The sequence below is a fragment of the Gopherus evgoodei genome, unplaced genomic scaffold (genome assembly GCF_007399415.2).
Source record: "Gopherus evgoodei ecotype Sinaloan lineage unplaced genomic scaffold, rGopEvg1_v1.p scaffold_31_arrow_ctg1, whole genome shotgun sequence".
NCBI classification, from domain to species: domain Eukaryota; kingdom Metazoa; phylum Chordata; order Testudines; family Testudinidae; genus Gopherus; species Gopherus evgoodei.
The window spans coordinates 5,227,892-5,246,397 of record NW_022059983.1 but is presented as its reverse complement, the minus strand read 5'-3'; the positions used below and the strand labels follow the sequence as shown (position 1 = coordinate 5,246,397).

The window sequence follows — 18,506 nt, the reverse complement described above, 5'->3', positions numbered from 1 at the left end:
CAATCCGGGCAGGAGGGTGGGGGAGGGGACAGAACGTTGCGACGGTCGGGGGGAGGGAAGGAGAGCGCGGGGGGAGGGGTGGAACGTTGCAAGCGGACGGAGCCTTGGGGAGCCGCCGGGCCGAACGTGGCGGCCGGCAGGGAGGTTGGGGACCCCCCCTCTCCCCAGCAGATGGAGCGTTGCAGCGATCTCGAGGGAGGGGGCGGAAGGGAGGTTGGGGACCCCCCCGCTCCCCAGCAGATGGAACGTTGCAGCGATCTCGAGGGAGGGGGCGGCAGGGAGGTTGGGGACCCCCCCGCTCCCCAGCAGATGGAGCGTTGCAGCGATCTCGAGGGAGGGGGCGGAAGGGAGGTTGGGGACCCCCCCGCTCCCCAGCAGATGGAGCGTTGCAGCGATCTCGAGGGAGGGGACAGAACGTTGCGACGGGCGAGCTGGAAGGTGGCCAGCGCAGCTCGAGATCGGGAGCGGATGGGGCGCTGCTGGGGAGCCCCGGATCGGACGTTGCCGCCGGCCGGGGTGGATGGGGGGGCGGTGGATGAAAGGTTGGGAGCCCCCGATGGAACGTGGCGGCGGTGAACGCGGTGGGGGGAGGGGGACAGAACGTTGGCCGAGGGGCGGGAGGGAGGCTGGGGACATTGGGAACCCGCTGGGGGGCATGGAACGTCGGGAACCCCGATGGAACGTTGAGACAATCGGGGGGGGCGGGAATAGAACGTTGCGGGGTGGGGGTGGAGGGCGGAAGGAACGTTGGGGGTGGAACGTTACAGCAGGGGCGGAATGAGGAGACAGAAGGTTGCGACGATCCGTGGCAGACCTGGCGGGGGGGGGGCGTGGGTCGTTGGGAGCCCCCAGTGGAACCCTGCGACAGTCTAGTGGTGTCGGGAGGGCAGGGATGGAACCTTGCAACAGGGTGGCGGCGGGAGAGACCCACGCGGGATCGAGGGCTCACAACCTGCCCCCTCCCGCACCTGCGCGATCGCTCAAGCGGGCTGGCGGCTGCTGCTGGAAGCGTGACCCGCCCCGGTGCGTGTTTCGCCGGGCTTTGCCCCCACCCGGGCATGCAGCACCCAGGCCCTGGGCCTGTCGCGCTGCACCTGGCAACGCGGCTGTGCCCTGGCGGTCAGGTTTGACCCCAGTGTGGTGCCAGGGGGTGCTGTGCTGTGCTGCAGAGGGCAGGGTGTGGCTCTCCCAGGACAGTCAGTGCTGGCCCCGATGCCTCAGGGCTAGGGGGTGCTGTGCTACTGTGAGTGGGATGGGGGTCTCCCCTGGCAGTCAGGGCTGGCTCCAGTGCTCCAACGTGGCACTGGTGGGGCGCTGTGCTGCAGGGGGTGGGAGCTCTCCCCGGGCAGTCCGAACTGGGCTGGATGCCCCAGCATGGTGTGGGAGTGTTGTGGAGCCACACTTTGGGATACTTTTTCTTCTCTTCGCTCTGCCTCTCCAGCTAAACTTCAGCATGAATTAATCCATCCTACTTCTCCAAAGCCTCCTGGATCAAGCTGTCTTCACTTCCTGTCCTAAATGGCTGTGTCTCTTCGGGTACGTCTACACTACAGGATAAATTCGAATTAGCTTAAACCGATTTTATAAAACATATTATAAAGTCGATTGTGCGCATCCACACTAGGCACATTAATTCTGTGGTGTGCGTCTGTGGTCCGAGGCTAGCGTCGATTTCTGGAGCGGTGCACTGTGGGTAGCTACTGTAAAAGAATGTGGCCAATAACGTTGATTTGCGTCCACACTAACCCTAAATCGATATAGTAATATCGATTTTAGCATTAGTCCTCTTGTTTTCTAGGAGTACAGAAATCGATTTAAAGAGCCCTTTAAATCGATATAAAGAGCAGCATAGTGTGGACGGGTGCAGCGTTAAATCGATTTAACACTGTTAAAATCGGTTAAACAGCGTAGTGTGGACCAGGCCTTCCACTTTACTGTGTTAACATCATCTGTACAAGGTCCCTATTACAGATTTACCCACAAGAGCTCCCAGCCCTCCCTACCTTTCCAAGCAAACCACCCAGCTCAAATGGTTTGATTCTTCCAGGACATATTTGCAAACCAGCTCCCAACAGATTCTTGTTCCCATCCTGCTTTTCAGATCCCTTTGGAAACAAAGAAGATGATCTAACAACTTAGGTGGCTGCAAACCCCCAGCATAACAAGAACCAGTGGCTGAACGTTAAAAGCCAGACAAATTCCAGCTGGAAACAAGGCACCGATTTTTCTCTGTGAGGGTGATTAACCATTGAGACAAAACTGCCCAAGGAAGTGCTGGTTACTCCTCTCCTTGGCTTCCAATCAAGCCTGGATGCCTTGCGAGATGTTATTGGACGCAGTGCAGGGGGACCTCACTGGTCTGGGTTACAAGGTGGTTAGACTAAATGATGGAATGGTCCCTTCTGCGGTTGGATTGTCTGAAGCTGAATTTTGAACGTGCAGGTGATTTACAATTTTTGTGGCTGCATCATCAAAACATTTTCTTAATTTATCCTGCCTCCTGTGAGGTGGGGAAATACTAGCCCACTTTTATAGGTGGGGAAACTGAGGCAAAAAGATGCTGTGTTTTGCCAGGCTCACACAGGGAGTCGTAGAGCCAGGAATTGATCCCCACTTCTGCCACCAGGCCAGCTTTCCCCAGTGACCCCTTGTGGTTGCTCTCAGCTGAGAGGCCAATGATTGAAGAGGTTGAGACTGATGATCTGTCTCATCCCAGGTCAGGCAGGCAATTACAGGGGAAGATTGCCTTGTGACTGGGACTTAGGTGTTCTGGGTTTGAGTCACCTCATTTGTGCCTTAGTTTCCCCCTCTCTAAATTGAGAATAATTTTGCCTTTGTCTAGACAGATTGTAAGCTCTTTGGAGAGGGCCTCTCACTGTGTGTCTGGGCAGCGCCTGGCACAACAGGGCCCTGATTTCAGCCAGGGCAGGGCCTGTCTCTCGCTGTGTCTGGGCAGCGCCTGGCACAAGAGGGTCCTGACTTCAGCTGGGGTTTCCAGCAATATATAAGCAGTAACAGTTTTGCCCTGTGCTGGCCCCGTGTTAAAGATTCTGTCCTGGGCTCTTAAGCCCAGTACTTCTGATCAACTAGTATGTTTCCCTGTTTGCAATATGCGATATTAATACTTTCCAACAGCCACTGCATTTGCTCATTTAAAAGAAAACAGAAGAAATCAAATATCTCTGTGGAGCAATTGTTTCCTGTTCGCCAGGGTGATAAACGTGGCTATTTATACCTGACAAGCTGCGGGTCAGTGATCACTGTGCTAAATGTGCTTTTCGACACCTCTCCCAGGTCTGGGGCAGGCGGTTAAGGCACTGGAGATCTGGGCCTCAGCCCTTCAGCTCAAAGTATCACGGCCCTTTGAACTGAGGGATCAGTGGCACATTTCCCCCTGCAGAGGGCACTCTGGGGGTCAGCATGGGTTGGGGTGTCTCCCCATCCACCTACGCAGGAGTTAATGGCAGAAGATTGGGCCATGCATCAGCTCAGAGCCATGGGCCCATCTGCCCTGGTATCCTCCCTGCCAGGCTGGATTGGACCAACAGCTCAGCTGATGCACCATGCTCCTGTGCTGGGGGGGCCACTTTTAAGGGGAGCACTGGGGGCACCCACTGACTCAAAAAGCCCAAACAGTGCCACTCCGTCCCAGGCTTGCCATTGTAACCACTAGAGTTCCCTCTGCTGCCGAACAGAACCCAGGTGTCCTGATTCCCAGCCCCCAAGGTTGTCCACTAGATACTAGCCTCATGTGGGGCTAGAACCCAGGAATCCTGTCTCCAAGGCCCCTCGCTGCTCAAACCACTAGACCCTCCTACCCACCCAGTCCCTGCCCTCAAAAGCTTCCAGTCCAGGACCACCGCTGGGTACGGGTGGGAGAAATGGGTGTGGTGAGCAGGGTCTCAGCTGCCCACGCATTGGCAAGGCTTGTGAAGGCATCGTGGCAAAGGACAGTTGTTTGACAGTGGGGTGGAGCCTCCCCTCCTCCTGGAGCTGTCAAGCCATCTGCTCTCCTCCAGCCTTGGCAGTAGAGGTTGTTCGTTAATCTGTCTAAGGCCATGTCTACATCTAAAATTTTGCAGCGCTGGTTGTTACAGCTGTATTAGTACAGCTGTATAGGGCCAGCGCTGCAGAGTGGCCACACTTACAGCAACCAGCGCTGCAAGTGGTGTTAGATGTGGCCACACTGCAGCGCTGTTGGGCGGCTTCAAGGGGGGTTCCGGGAACGCGAGAGCAAACCGGGAAAGGAGACCAGCTTCGCCGCGGTTTGCTCTCGCGTTCCCCGAACCACCCTGCAAACCGCAGGGAAGGAGAACCGCTTGCTCGGCGGTTCGGGGAACGAGAGAGCAAACCGGGAAAGGAGACCAGCTTCGCCGCGGTTTGCTCTCGCGTTCCCCGAACCACCCTGCAAACCGCAGGGAAGGAGAACCGCTTGCTCGGCGGTTCGGGGAACGAGAGAGCAAACCGGGAAAGGAGACCAGCTTCGCCGCGGTTTGCTCTCGCGTTCCCGGAGCCACCCTGCAAACCGCAGGGAAGGAGACCTGCTTGCTCGGGGTTCCGGGAACGAGAGAGCAAACCGGGAAAGGAGACCAGCTTCGCCGCGGTTTGCTCTCGCGTTCCCGGAGCCACCCAGCAAACCACAGGGAAGGAGACCTGCTTGCTCGGGGTTCCAGGAACGAGAGAGCAAACCGGGAAAGGAGACCAGCTTCGCCGCGGTTTGCTCTCGCGTTCCCGGAGCCACCCTGCAAACCGCAGGGAAGGAGACCTGCTTGCTCGGGGTTCCGGGAACGAGAGAGCAAACCGGGAAAGGAGACCAGCTTGATTACCAGAGGCTTCCTCCTTCCACGGAGGTCAAGAAAAGCGCTGGTAAGTGTCTACATTGGATTACCAGCGCTGGATCACCAGCGCTGGATCCTCTACACCCGAGACAAAACGGGAGTACGGCCAGCGCTGCAAACAGGGAGTTGCAGCGCTGGTGATGCCCTGCAGATGTGTACACCTTCAAAGTTGCAGCGCTGTAACTCCCTCACCAGCGCTGCAACTTTCTGATGTAGACAAGCCCTAAATCCCTCTGTATTATTTGCTGGTTTATGCTGGCTGCTGGGTTTGTGGCATTAGCGAGGGGTGGAATTGCCTCCTGCCTGGGCTTGTCTGATGGGGCCCTGAGCATCAGCCTTGGGGGGAAGGCGGAAGCCAAAGTACACACCGAGGCACCGAGAACCCAGGAATCTTGGGGCTCAGTAACATCGACTTGCTGCGCTAACCCCCTAGACTCTGCTCCCCTCCCACAGCTGGGAAGAGAACCCAGGAGCCCTGACTCCCAACCCTCAGCCACTGGATCCTACTCTCTCAGAGCTGGGAAGAGAACCCAGGAGCCCTGACTCCCAACCCTCAGCCACTGGATCCTACTCCCCATCCCCTCCTACAGCTGGGAACAGAACCCAGGAGCCCTGACTCCCAACCCTCAGCCACTGGATCCTACTCTCTCAGAGCTGGGAAGAGAACCCAGGAGCCCTGACTCCTAACCCTCAGCCACTGGATCCTACTTCTCTCTCAGAGCTGGGAAGAGAACCCAGGAGCCCTGACTCCCAACCCTCAGCCACTGGATCCTACTCCCCATCCCCTCCTACAGCTGGGAACAGAACCCAGGCGTCCTGACTCCTAACCCTCAGCCACTGGACCCTACTCCCCTCCCACCGCTGGGAAGAGAACCCGGGCGTCTTGACTCCCAACCCTCAGCCACTGGATCCTACACCCCATCCCCTCCTACAGCTGGGAACAGAACCCAGGCGTCCTGACTCCTAACCCTCAGCCACTGGATCCTACTCCCCTCCCACCGCTGGGAAGAGAACCCAGGCGTCTTGACTCCCAACCCTCAGCCACTGGATCCTACTCCCCATCCCCTCCTACAGCTGGGAAGAGAACCCAGGCGTCCTGACTCCCAACCCTCAGCCACTGGATCCTACACCCCATCCCCTCCTACAGCTGGGAACAGAACCCAGGCGTCCTGACTCCTAACCCTCAGCCACTGGATCCTACTCCCCTCCCACCGCTGGGAAGAGAACCCAGGCGTCTTGACTCCCAACCCTCAGCCACTGGATCCTACTCCCCATCCCCTCCTACAGCTGGGAAGAGAACCCAGGCGTCCTGACTCCCAACCCTCAGCCACTGGATCCTACTCCCCTCCCACAGCTGGGAAGAGAACCCAGGCGTCCTGACCTGCAGCCTCCTGTGCTCTAATCACTGGTTTCCAGTCGCCTCCCGTAGTGGGGCCTGGCTTCCAAGCCTCGTCTTGCTATTGTAGTTGAAAGAAAAAACAGACTCCATTTGTTTTAGAAACAGTCTCGCTTTTTCTACCTTTTGCCACTAGGTGACGAGGCAGCTGAGTGTAAAAAATTAAAGCGGCCCAGTGAGGGTTGGCCTGGGGCCAGCACAGAGAGTGGGGTCTTCCAGAGAGAGCTGTTCTGGGGAGCCTGGGGCAGGGCCCAGAGGAGATCCATGTTCCAGTCACCTAGCGAGCAAGGCTGGGCCTGTGGTTAAACTAGGACTCAGAAGAGCTGAGTTCAACTCATGCCTGTGCACAGAACCTCTGTGTTGCCCTCAGCAAGCCCCTGCATCCCTCTGTGCCTCAGTTTCCCATCTTTAACACAGGACACAGGCTGACACTGGTTGTGCCGCACCCAGCACAGTGGGGCCGCCTGGCGCAGGGATTGCCTCTTGCTGTGTCTGCGCAGTGCCCGCCCCACCCCCCGACTTGTGCTACTTTAATACAAAAATAATCCTTGGTATTATTCTCTTTGCTTAAATAGAAGGAACAAAATGATTCAAAATAGGAAAAAATGCAACAGAAATTGTGGAAGAGAGAGTTAAAAAAAACATCATCAAAAGGTTTAATGGGGACTTACTTGACTGAGTACCATGTGGGGCCTTAAAAAGCCCCCCAGTTCTCTGTTCACAATGAAAATCTCAGGGCATTTTTGTAAGCACTGGGGTAAACTTTGCTCTGCAGCTGTGACATGGTATCTAGGTCCCACCCCAGAGACAACTGCATTCCTACCCAGTACTGGTGACAGCCCTGCGTGCCAGTGATGTGCAGCTGTTAAACACCAGGCCCCCGCCCGCTAGCAGTGGCTGTATTTCTGCATTGGCTGAATCAGCCCTGTGCAGCTGCTAAGCTGCTGTTCCTGACCAGAGGTGGCTGCATGTGTCTGGCGCAAGGCAATAGCTGTGAAGAAACCAAACTGGCAGCGCAGCTTTCTGTGCGTGTGCGCAGCTCGCTGGACTGTGAATGCTGAGTGTGCGAGTGAGCGCACGCGTCCGCACAAAGCCGATCTGACGTGTTCCACCCAGCAGGGAGCATTGGCGGACACCCGTGGGCCCCAGACGTTAACAAACTGTGAACCCCTTTCGCTGAAACGGCGTCTCGCGAACCCCCTCCTAAAATTTGGTTTTACGGTGTGCTTATTACACACTATTATTAATTATTATTTATTATAAAAACAAATGTCACATTTCCGAGATCACGACTTTTATAATTTCTACTCGGGTAAAGGAGAAAATCCCTGGAAATATTCATTTTTAGGAAGGGAGGGATGGGGTTGGGAGGTGGCCGGCTCAGAGGGACTGGGCTCAGAATGGGGGGTCAGGGCAGTGGGAGATGAGGTCATGGGGTGCCCGGCACTGAGATGCTGGGGGGTGGGGAAAGGTAAAGGGGGGGAGCCTCTAACATTCTCGTGGGGACCCCTGCGGGACCCAGGGCAAATTGTCCCACTTGCCCCCCCCCCCGGCAGCCCTGGTTGCTTTCACTTAATAGAACAAAGATTGCTTTCAAACCAACACAATTCTGTTATTAAAAGACAACAGCCGGAGGAGAGTAAAAAGAAAAAAATCAGCAGGAAGCGGGAGGGAGACGGGGAATGGGAAGGTCTCAAGAGGAGGAGGGGGCCCAGGATGGCTACAGATTTGTGTATGTCCCGGGATCACACCCAGCCTTCTCCTTTGGAGAACAATGCAGCAGGTGCTGGACTGCAGCAGGGCCAAACTGCAGCGGGCTGGGCGTTGAGTACACCGGGTAGTGGGTGTAACAGGCGCTGACTCCCTGGGTGCTCCTGGGCTGGAGAACCCAGGGGGAAAAATTAGTGGGTGCTCTGCACCCACCGGCAGCCAAGCTCCCTGCCCTGTGCCACCTCTGCCGCTGAGCGCGCTGCATCCCCCCCCCCCCCGCCAATCAGCTGTAGGGAGCTCCTGGAGGGAGTGGGGAGGAGGTGGGGAAGAGGCGGGGTTGGGGCAGGGATTTGGGGAAGGGGTTGGAATGGGGGTCAGGGGTGGAGTCGGGGGGGAGTCGGGGGGACTGAGCACCCACCGGCGCTGGAAAAAGTTGGCGCCTGGGGTGGGAGTGCTGGACTGTGAGGGGGGAGGAGTGGGATGCTGCGGGTAGAGACTGGAGCCAGGAGGTTGATAACAGCGTGTTGGCGGGGGGTGTGAGGGGCGCACGGGAAAGAGATTTGCGACAGCGGCTGCAGGGGAGGGCGGGCGCGGAGCTGCTCGGTTGGAAGAGCGAGTATCCCCTGGAGCGTGTCCGCTTGGCGCGCCACAACCGTTACGAGACGCTCCAGGGCTTCTTTCTGGTGTGCTGCGTTCTCCTTTCGGTCCTTCTTCTCCAGTGGTTCTCAAACGTTCGCACTCGTGACCCCTTTCACACAGCAAGCCCCTGAGTGCGACCCCCCCTTAGCAATTAAAACACCTTTAAATATACTGAACACCATTATAAATGCTGGAGGCAAAGTGAGGGTTGAGGCTGACAGTTCATGACCCCCCCACCATAATCAGCTCATGACCCCCTGAGGGGTCCTGAACCCCAGTTTGAGATCCCCTGTTCTTCTCGCTGGCAGCAGAGGGCATCGTAACCTCACAGCCAAAGTCCTCGGTTCTTGGCTGCTTTAGAATCATAGATTATTAGGGTTGGAAGGGACCCCAGAGACCATCTAGTCCAACCCCCTGTTCAAAGCAGGACCAAAGCTCAGATCCTTAAGTGCCCCCCCCCCGATTGAACTCACAACTCTGAGTTTCACAGGCCAATGCTCAACCACTGAGCTACCCCACCCCTCTTTCTAATTCTGTGCAGCCGTTCTGCTGCCAGTAAGGAATCTGGCCTCCCAGGGTCATCTCTCTGAAGTTTAAACACAACCTTTTACAGAAGCAGCGTTGTTTGCAATGCAGACAACACTGATTCCGTGCTTTAAAACACAGCCAGGACTCACACGCCTGTCACCGGCTGCCTGACCCCCCGGCACACGAGCCACAAGACCCCAAAATGGTGATTAGCCACAGGGGCAGGGACAGGTACATCACTCTTCCCGGACCCTGCTGTACACTGGGCACGGGGCTCTTGGGGAGAGCCAGCACCATAGGGGGGCTGATCGTCGTTCCTGTCCCCACACTTTCCGCAGGCTGTGTTCATTACGGAAGATATCTCGCTGCTGAGGGTGAGCAGGGAATCAAGGGAGGGTCTTCTCTCAGCCTGCGGCTCCCCCACCCCGGCCCCTATGTGGCTAACCTGTGTGCAGCCGTGGTCCCCCAACGGTGATGGCAGTGCCGGGTTTACAATGGCACCAGTGGCTCCATGGAGCCGGATCCATGCTGAGAATGGGCCCCAGCCTGCTCTGCTTGCACTGCGCCCCGAGACCCTGCTGGCTCCCAATACCCACCACGTCCTTCTCCGTCTGAGGGCTCCTCTCCATCCCCTGCTCCTCTCTGCCCTGTGGCTGGACCCCTGAGCCCCTCTGGCTCCGGGTATGGCCTCCCTCCCCAGAGCTGAGCTGCCTGGGACTGGTGCAGAAGCCTGGCCAGTCTCAGCCAGGTGTGTGTGTGGGGGGGTGACAGTGGGTGGGGGGGCTTGGCTGGACCCCTCAAGACAAGAGGGGCCTGAGGGAGCCCAGGCGGAGCAGGCCTTGGCCTGACTGATCGCGGCACTGCCGAGGGGCTAGAGCGATTCCCCGCCTCGGGACTAGCCCTGGCTGCGCTGCTGGCTCAGCCTGGCAGACACAGTCACCTCCCAGCATAGCCGGTGAGTGAGGCCAGGAGCCAGGAGTGGGGAGTGGGTCTGTGGGGGTGCTGGGCGGTGAGGTGACGGGGAAGATCTGGGTGGGTTGGGCACTAGGGAATGGAGCTTCTGTGCAGGGTGCTGGGCAGTTGCAGTGGGCAGGGTTGTCCTTAGGGCACTGGAAAATTTGGGCCACCACCGGGACAGCAGGTCAGGGCGGGTCGGCTCCTGCACACCCAGCATGCACTGCAGTCTCCTTAGGCAGAGGCTGTATTCCCAGACCAAATGCACCGGCAGGCGCATTGTGCATGAGGGAGAGGGCACACGGGGCTCTGCGGTGAACTATGACTCTCAGCCGCCGTGAGATGGGCCGGGCGGCTCGGTGTCCTTTGGTTCCTTGTCCCTCCCTCCCGGGCTGCGAGCCCAGGCTGCTGCAGTGTCTGCTGCATACGTAGCTCAGTGTGTATCAGCGTTGTGGGGGTTCTTCTGGGATCCGCAGGCGGGGGCAGTGGCTGTGCCCCAACTCAGACATAGGGGCCCCAGTTTCATAATACTGTGTAGGGCCCCATAAATCCTAAGGACGGCCCTGGTGGTGGGGCTGTGAGCAGTGGGGTGCTGGGTGAGGGTGGTGGTGTGCAAGGTGCTGTGCATTTGTAGGGGAGGGGAGGTGCTGGGCATGGCAGGTTCAGGGGGGCTCTGGCCATAGGGAATCGGGGGAGGGGGGTGTTACAGTGTTGGCCGGGGGAGCGGGGGGGACTGTGTAGCTCAGCATGGGCCTGTCCCCGAGGGGAAGGGGAACCTGGCAGCACAGGGCCGGCGGGGCACTGTGCATCTGGCAACTGCCCGTTGGTAAACAGTGCCCGTGCCATGCCAGGCCCCATTGCCTCTGGCTGGCCCCTCACTCTGGGGACCGACCCCCCACGCCAGGCTCCATTGCCTCCATGGGGGCCCACAAATGTGTTTGTCACCAGGACCACAAAACGTTCATCCGGCCCCATTAGTCACGCGACTGCGCCCAATGCCCTGAGTGCCAGCCCTGGGCTGAGTGATGTCATCGAGGGCTGAGGGGAGAGTCTTTTATCTCCATGGGGACTCCAGGACATCGTGGAACTTTATTGTGGGTTGGGACGTCTCAGCTCCACCCTTGACACCAGGGCAGAGCCCGGGCAGTGATTTCCCAATGGCGGGTGGGTGAAAACGATCCACGAGCCGCTTTGCCACATTCCCAGGCTCAGCGGCGTGGGGTTTATTCAGGCGCTGGGTGAGCTCTGCCCCACAGCCCTGCCCGGACTCTGAATGGCTCCTTTCCATACCCCAGCCTCCATCTCTCTGTCCCAGTCCCACCTCTTTGAACCAGGGGCTGTGATAGTTCCCTGGACTCACCGTGGTGGGGTTGTGGGGATAAAGGTAATAACCGCTTGTGAAGGGGGAGATGCCACGGCGAGGGGCCCCACATTGGTTATAATGAACAAATCACCTTCCGCTGCATTCATGCAATAAACGTCCCAATTTGCTGAAAAGCCCAGAGCCTCCCTGGTGTCAATCAGGAGTAACTCGCGTACACTGGAAGCAGTTGCAGTGACTTTACACTAGCAGAGGATTTGGCCCCATGAGGAATTCGCTCCATTCATTGGGTGTGAGTCAAACCCCAGTGAGGGCAGGGGGATAAATTCTATTGACTCTGACGGGCACTGGATCAGTCCCGCAATGCCGTTGTCTCCTGCACACTGGCGGAGCCTGTCCTGTGAGTCTGACACAGAGATGGGCCCCGGGAGAGCCAATGTGCCAGGTCTCAGAGGGGAGAGTGACGCAAAACCAGACTCACTCCGGATTGGGGTTCCCCCATAAACGGAGGGAACTGCGGATCGCAGGGTCACGGGGGCTCTGGGAAGGAAAGGGCGACACTGACGGTAGAAAGAATGAGGAGTCCTCGTGGCACCTTAGAGGCTAACAAATTTAATGGGGCATAAGCTTTTGCGGGCTAAAGCCCACTTGATCAGATGCATGCAGTGGAAAATACGTAGGGAGAGATATATATGCAGAGAACAAGAAAAGATGGGGGTTGCCTTACCAACTCTAACGGGACAAATCAATTAAGATGAGCTATTATCAGCGGGAGAAAAAAAAAACTTTTGTAGTGATCATCAGGATGGCCCATTTCAAATAGTTGACAAGATGTGAGTAACCATAGGGTGAAAGTAACACAAACAGTAGGGTGTCCTGTCTAAGCCCGAAGCGGGGTGACTGTCACTGCTGCCCCCACGCGGCTGCTGGGAGAAGGGGGTTTCCCTGTACCTTTCTCACAGTAATAGATGGCGGAGTCCTCGGGTTTCAGGTTGGACATTTGCAGGTACAGCTCATTGATAGACTCATAGACTCATAGACTCTAGGACTGGAAGGGACCTCTTGAGGTCATCGAGTCCAGTCCCCTGCCCTCATGGCAGGACCAAATACTGTCTAGACCATCCCTGATAGACATTTATCTAACCTACTCTTAAATATCTCCAGCGATGGAGATTCCACAACTTCCCTAGGCAATCTATTCCAGTGTTTAACTACCCTGACAGTTAGGAACTTTTTCCTAATGTCCAACCTAAATCTCCCTTGCTGCAGTTTAAGCCCATTGTTTCTTGTTCTATCATTAGAGGCTAACGTGAACAAGTTTTCTCCCTCCTCCTGATGACACCCTTTTAGATACCTGAAAACTGCTATCAGGTCCCCTCTCAGTCTTCTCTTTTCCAAACTAAACAAACCCAATTCCTTCAGCCTTCCTTCATAGGTCATGTTCTCAAGACCTTTAATCATTCTTGTTGCTCTTCTCTGGACCCTCTCCAATTTCTCCACATCTTTCTTGAAATGCGGTGCCCAGAACTGGACACAATACTCCAGTTGAGGCCTAACCAGCGCAGAGTAAAGCGGAAGAATGACTTCTCGTGTCTTGTTTACAACACACCTGTTTATGCATCCCAGAATCACGTTTGCTTTTTTTGCAACAGTATCACACTGTTGACTCATATTAAGCTTGTGGTCCACTATGACCCCTAGATCTCTTTCTGCCATACTTCTTCCTAGACAGTCTCTTCCCATTCTGTATGTGTGAAACTGATTGTTCCTTCCTAAGTGGAGCACTTTGCATTTATCTTTATTGAACTTCATCCTGTTTACCTCAGACCATTTCTCCAACTTGTCCAGATCATTTTGAATTTTGACCCTGTCCTCCAAAGCAGTTGCAATCCCTCCCAGTTTGGTATCATCCGCAAACTTAATAAGCGTACTTTCTATGCCAACATCTAAATCGTTGATGAAGATATTGAACAGAACCGGCCCCAAAACAGACCCCTGCGGAACCCCACTTGTTATACCTTTCCAGCAGGATTGGGAGCCATTAACAACTACTCTCTGAGTACGGTTATCCAGCCAGTTATGCACCCACCTTATAGTAGCCCCATCTAAGTTGTACTTTCCTAGCTTATCTATAAGAATATCATGCGAGACCGTATCAAATGCCTTACTAAAGTCTAGGTATATCACATCCACCGCTTCTCCCTTATCCACAAGGCTCGTTATCCTATCAAAGAACGCTATCAGATTGGTTTGACACGATTTGTTCTTTACAAATCCATGCTGGCTATTCCCTATTACCTTACCACCTTCCAAGTGTTTGCAGATGATGCCTTTGATTACCTGCTCCATTATCTTCCCTGGCACAGAAGTTAAACTAACAGGTCTGTAATTTCCTGGGTTGTTTTTATTTCCCTTTTTATAGATGGGCACTATATTTGCCCCCTTCCAGTCTTCTGGAATCTCCCCCGTCTCCCATGATTTCCCAAAGATAATAGCTAGAGGCTCAGATACCTCTTCTATTAACTCCTTGAGTATTCTAGGATGCATTTCATCAGGCCCTGGTGACTTGCAGGCATCTAACTTTTCTAAGTGATTTTTTACTTGCTCTTTCGTTATTTTCTCTTCTAAACCTACCCTCTTCTCGTAAGCATTCACTATACTAGACATTCCTTCAGACTTCTCAGTGAAGACCGGAACAAAGAAGTCATTAAGCATCTCTGCCATTTCCAAGTCTCCCGTTACTGTTCCCCCCTCCTCATTGAGCAGTGGGCCTACCCTGTCCTTAGTCTTCCTCTTGCTTCTAATGTATTGATAAAAAGTCTTCTTGTTTCCCTTTATTCCCATAGCTAGTTTGAGCTCATTTTGTGCCTTTGCTTGTCTAATCTTGCCTCTGCATTCCTGGGTTATTTGCCTATATTCATCCTTCGTGATCTGACCTAGTTTCCATTTTTTATATGATGCCTTTTTATTTTGTAGGTCCCGCAAGATCTCAAGGGTAAGCCAAGGTGGTCTTTTGCCACATTTTCTATCTTTCCTAACCATCGGAATAACTTGCTTTTGGGCCCTTAATAGCGTCCGTTTGAAAAACTGCCAACTTTCCTCAGTTGTTTTTCCCCTCAGTCTTAATTCCCATGGGACCTTGCCTATCAGCTCTCTGAGCTTACCAAAATCCGCCTTCCTGAAATCCATGGTCTCTATTCTGCTGTACTCCCTTCTACCTTTCCTTAGAATTGCAAATTCTATGAGTTCATGATCACTTTCACCCAAGCTTCCTTCTACTTTCAAATTCTCAACAAGTTCCTCCCTATTAGTTAAGATCAAGTCTAGAACAGCTTCCCCCCTAGTAGCTTTTTCAACTTTCTGAAATAAAAAGTTGTCTGCAATGCAGTCCAGGAACTTATTGGATAGTCTGTGCCCCGCGGTGTTATTTTCCCAACATATATCTGGGTAGTTGAAGTCCCCCATCACCACCAAATCTTGGGCTTTGGATGATTTTGTTAATTGTTTGAAAAAAGCCTCATCCACCTCTTCCGCCTGATTAGGTGGCCTGTAGTAGACTCCCAGCACGACATCACCTGTGTTTTTTACCCCTTTTAGCCTAACCCAGAGACTCTCCACCCTTCTGTCTCCTATGTCCATCTCCACCTCAGACCAAGTGTGTACATTTTTAATATATAAGGCAACACCTCCTCCCTTTTTCCCCTGTCTATCCTTCCTGAGCAAACTATACCCATCCACACCAACATTCCAGTTGTGTGTATTATCCCACCAAGTTTCAGTAATGCCAATAATGTCATAGTTGTATTTATTTATTAGCACTTCCAGTTCTTCCTGCTTATTACCCATACTTCTTGCATTTGTATAAAGGCATCTAAGATACTGGTTTGATCTCGCCTCCCAGCTCTGCCCTGACCCTCCTTCCTCTCTGCCATTATAGCCCGTGCTCCCTCCTGTTACCAACCCATCTCCCAGGTCTTGTTCCCCACTTACCTGTGGGCTTTGCTCACCTGTCCCCGTCGAACCTAGTTTAAAGCCCTCCTTACTAGGTTAGCCAGTCTGTGCGCAAATAAGGCCTTTCCCCGCTTCGAAAGGTGAACGCCATCTGTTCCTAGCAGTCCTTCCTCAAATAGCATCCCGTGGTCGAGGAAGCCAAAGCCCTCCTGGCGACACCATCTTCGCAGCCAGGCATTCACCTCCACGATGCATCTGTTTCTGCCCGGACCCCTACCTTCAACAGGAAGAATCGAAGAGAATACCACCTGCGCTCCAAACTCCTTAACCCGTACTCCCAGAGCCCTGTAGTCACTCTTGATCTGCTCAGCATCACACCTCGCAGTATCATTTGTGCCTACATGGATGAGTAGCATGGGATAGTAGTCAGAAGGCCGGATAATCCTCGACAAAGCCTCTGTAACATCTCGGATACGGGCCCCTGGCAGACAGCATACCTCCCGGGATGAACGGTCAGGGCGACAGATTGGTGTCTCCGTCCCCCTCAGCAGAGAGTCTCCAACCACCACTACCCTACGTTTCTTAGCAGTGGTGGCAGCAGTCCTCCCAGCCTTAGGGGTACGAGGCTTCACCCCCTTAACTACTCGGGGTGATTTCTTCTCTCCTGTATCAAGAAGAGCATAATGGTTATCTTTTACCACAACAGGAGGGTTCGCAGCAGCGGTGGAGCACTGCCTGCTGCTAGAAGTAACCAGCTGGCTGTGTCCGCCCTGAGCCTCCTCCTCCACTGGAGTGTGAAGCATCTCCTCCACTGGAGTGTCAGTAGTCCTGTCAACAGGGACAGCACCATCAGCTGTCTCCACATGGATACTGTCCAGGAATTGCTCATGGGCATGGATGTTCCTCAGCCTGGCCACCTCCTCCTGTAGCTCTCCCACCTGCTGCCTGAGAGATTCCACCAGCAGGCACCTTTCACATTGGATGCCACCCCCAGCCTGGATATCAGTAAGTGGAAATTGCAAATTACAGTCTTTGCAAGCCCACACCAGAATCTGGGTAAAAGCATCCATGCTTTGGTGCTCTGTCTGGCTACAGGCGCAGGTGGAGGAGACAGAAGTAGTGCTAGCACAGGTGTTGCGGGTCCTCCTCACCATTGTAAGCCTCCCTCTGTCAAACTCTCTCAAAGTCCTCTCTGCTGTAAACAGAAAGGTTTTCAATGTGATCAGGTTATGGGTTCAGGGGACCAGTGGGTCACAGATGAGACCAACAAGGGACACCCCCTCCCTTCCTACTCCCCTTCTAAACTCCCTTGCAAAACTCCCTGTTAGCAGCTCCTGTTTGCTAAGCTCCCTGGTCGCTTGTGCGCAGCTTTATAAAGCCCTGGCCTGAGTGAATGCCCCGCCCACTGGTTAAGGTTCAGCCAATTACCAGAGGCTTCTAGCTTTCAAACCTTCCTAGTAGCTCCACCTCCAATAATTATAATTATCCCTGGAGATGGTGTATCGGCCTTTCACTGAATCACGGTAGCGCGTCTCGCTCCCACTGGGGTTTATATAACTGACCCATTCTAGTCCCTTTCCTGGAGCCAGTCGGAGCCAGCTCATGTAGGAATCACTGAAGGAGAACCCGAAGGCTTTGCAGGAGAGACGGAGAGACTCTCCGGGGTTTTTCACACCCCCTCCAGACTCCACCAGCTGGACCTGGGACTGGACACCTGCGAATAAAGACAGGCCATTGCTATCGGTATAGAAATAGCGAAAACACAATATTCCTCTAACTCTGCCAGTTATTCAGAGGGAGGAACGTACCTTCTAAAGCTGCTACCACGAAACTTAAAAGGAGCAAAAATCTCATTTTTCCTGGAGCTGGAGCAGAAAGTTCTCAGGCGACTGGCTGGTAACTGCTCAGACCCAGGAGGCTGCAAAACGTGTCTCCAGATGCAGAGAGAGGCCCAGATTTAAACAGGAAACCGTCTCCCTCATTTGCATGCCCCCCCCTTGTAAGAGACACACTCTTCTCCTGCCAGTGATCTGATTGACTTGCCCTAGTGGGGTGTTTTACTTGGCCAGCTCCCAGCACTAAAAGAATGGGGAGAGGCCAATGCTCCAGGTCAGCCTCAGTCAGCCTCTGAGCGGGATGGACGGGGCGGGCAGGCTAATCAGGGAGTCAGGAGGCCGGGGGGGGACCCGTCCTCCCTGTGAGCTGGAGTTGCCTGGGTCAGACAGAGTGGGGTCGAGTTAAGGAGGGAGCAGGGGCCCAAGCTGAGCTGAGGAGCAGAGCCGAGCCGGGCCGGGCCGGGCTGGGCCAAAAAGCAGAAGCAGCAGAGCTGGGAGCAGAGTCACAGGGACCCAGCCACCATGTCAGGGTTCCCTCCCCACTCTGAACTCTGGGGTACAGATGTGGGGACCCGCGTGAAAGACCCCCTAAGCTTATTTCCACCAGCTTAGGTTAAAAACTTCCCCAAGGCACAAATCCTTCCTTATCCTTGGATGGGTACCGCTGCCACCACTAAGTGAGTTAGACAAAGATTCAAGGAAAAGAACCACTTGGAGTGTGCATATGTGTGGGTCCCAGCTGCTCCCTGCCCCTCTCATTGAAGCAGGTGTGCAGGGTTAGTGCCTTGGGAGCTGCAGGGCACCAGTGGACATGGAGCTGGCTGGAGACAGGGGTGTGTGGGGTGGGCTGGCTGGCTTCAGACAGGGCTGTAGGGGGTGTGGCAAGGGTTGGCAGGGCTGGAGACAGAAGAGTGTAGGGCTGGTGTGGGCAGGGCAGGGGGTGCAACGGGCTGGCTGCGGGCAGGGGGTGCATGGCTGGCTGGAGATAGGGGCTGGTGTGGGCAGGGCAGAGGGTGCAGCAGAGGCTGGCTGCGGGCAGGGGGTGTAGGGCTGGCTGGAGACAAGCTGGCTGCAGGCAGGGCAGGGGGTGCAGGGCTGGTGTGCGCAGAGGTGTGTTGGGGCTGGCTGGCTCCGGGCAGAGCTGTGGGGGGGGGGGTGTTGTCAGAAGCTACCAGTGTGGTGCTCTGCTGTCTCCTTGTTGATATCAGTCGGCTGCGTGCGTGTCTTCCCTCTGGGTGCTGCCCCGGCTCTGCAGATCGCTGACACAGCAGACCCCGAGAGAACCCCCAATGACCACAGACTCTAGTAAGGTACGAAGGCACGTCGGCCAGGTT

The 18,506-nt window shown here is 55.0% G+C and overlaps 1 long non-coding RNA gene and 1 gene segment (V, D, J or C); one reads left to right on the top strand and one right to left on the bottom strand.

The window, feature by feature from the left end:
• The first annotated feature begins 39 nt into the window (after positions 1-39).
• On the top strand, positions 40-3,239 carry LOC115640512. Of its 5 annotated transcripts, none has more exons than XR_003997887.1 (4): positions 40-144; positions 214-542; positions 1,442-1,536; positions 2,102-3,239. It is a non-coding gene; the product is annotated as an uncharacterized LOC115640512 (long non-coding RNA). The 5 variants fall into 5 exon arrangements; XR_003997886.1 differs by having other exon boundaries at positions 210-542; XR_003997888.1 differs by having other exon boundaries at positions 45-438.
• An 8,758-nt stretch (positions 3,240-11,997) lies between these two features.
• LOC115640509 lies at positions 11,998-17,276 on the bottom strand. The segment is given in 3 exon segments: positions 11,998-12,406; positions 16,815-17,051; positions 17,146-17,276. Coding segments are annotated over 3 exon segments (423 nt in total).
• Between the last annotated feature and the right edge of the window lie 1,230 nt (positions 17,277-18,506).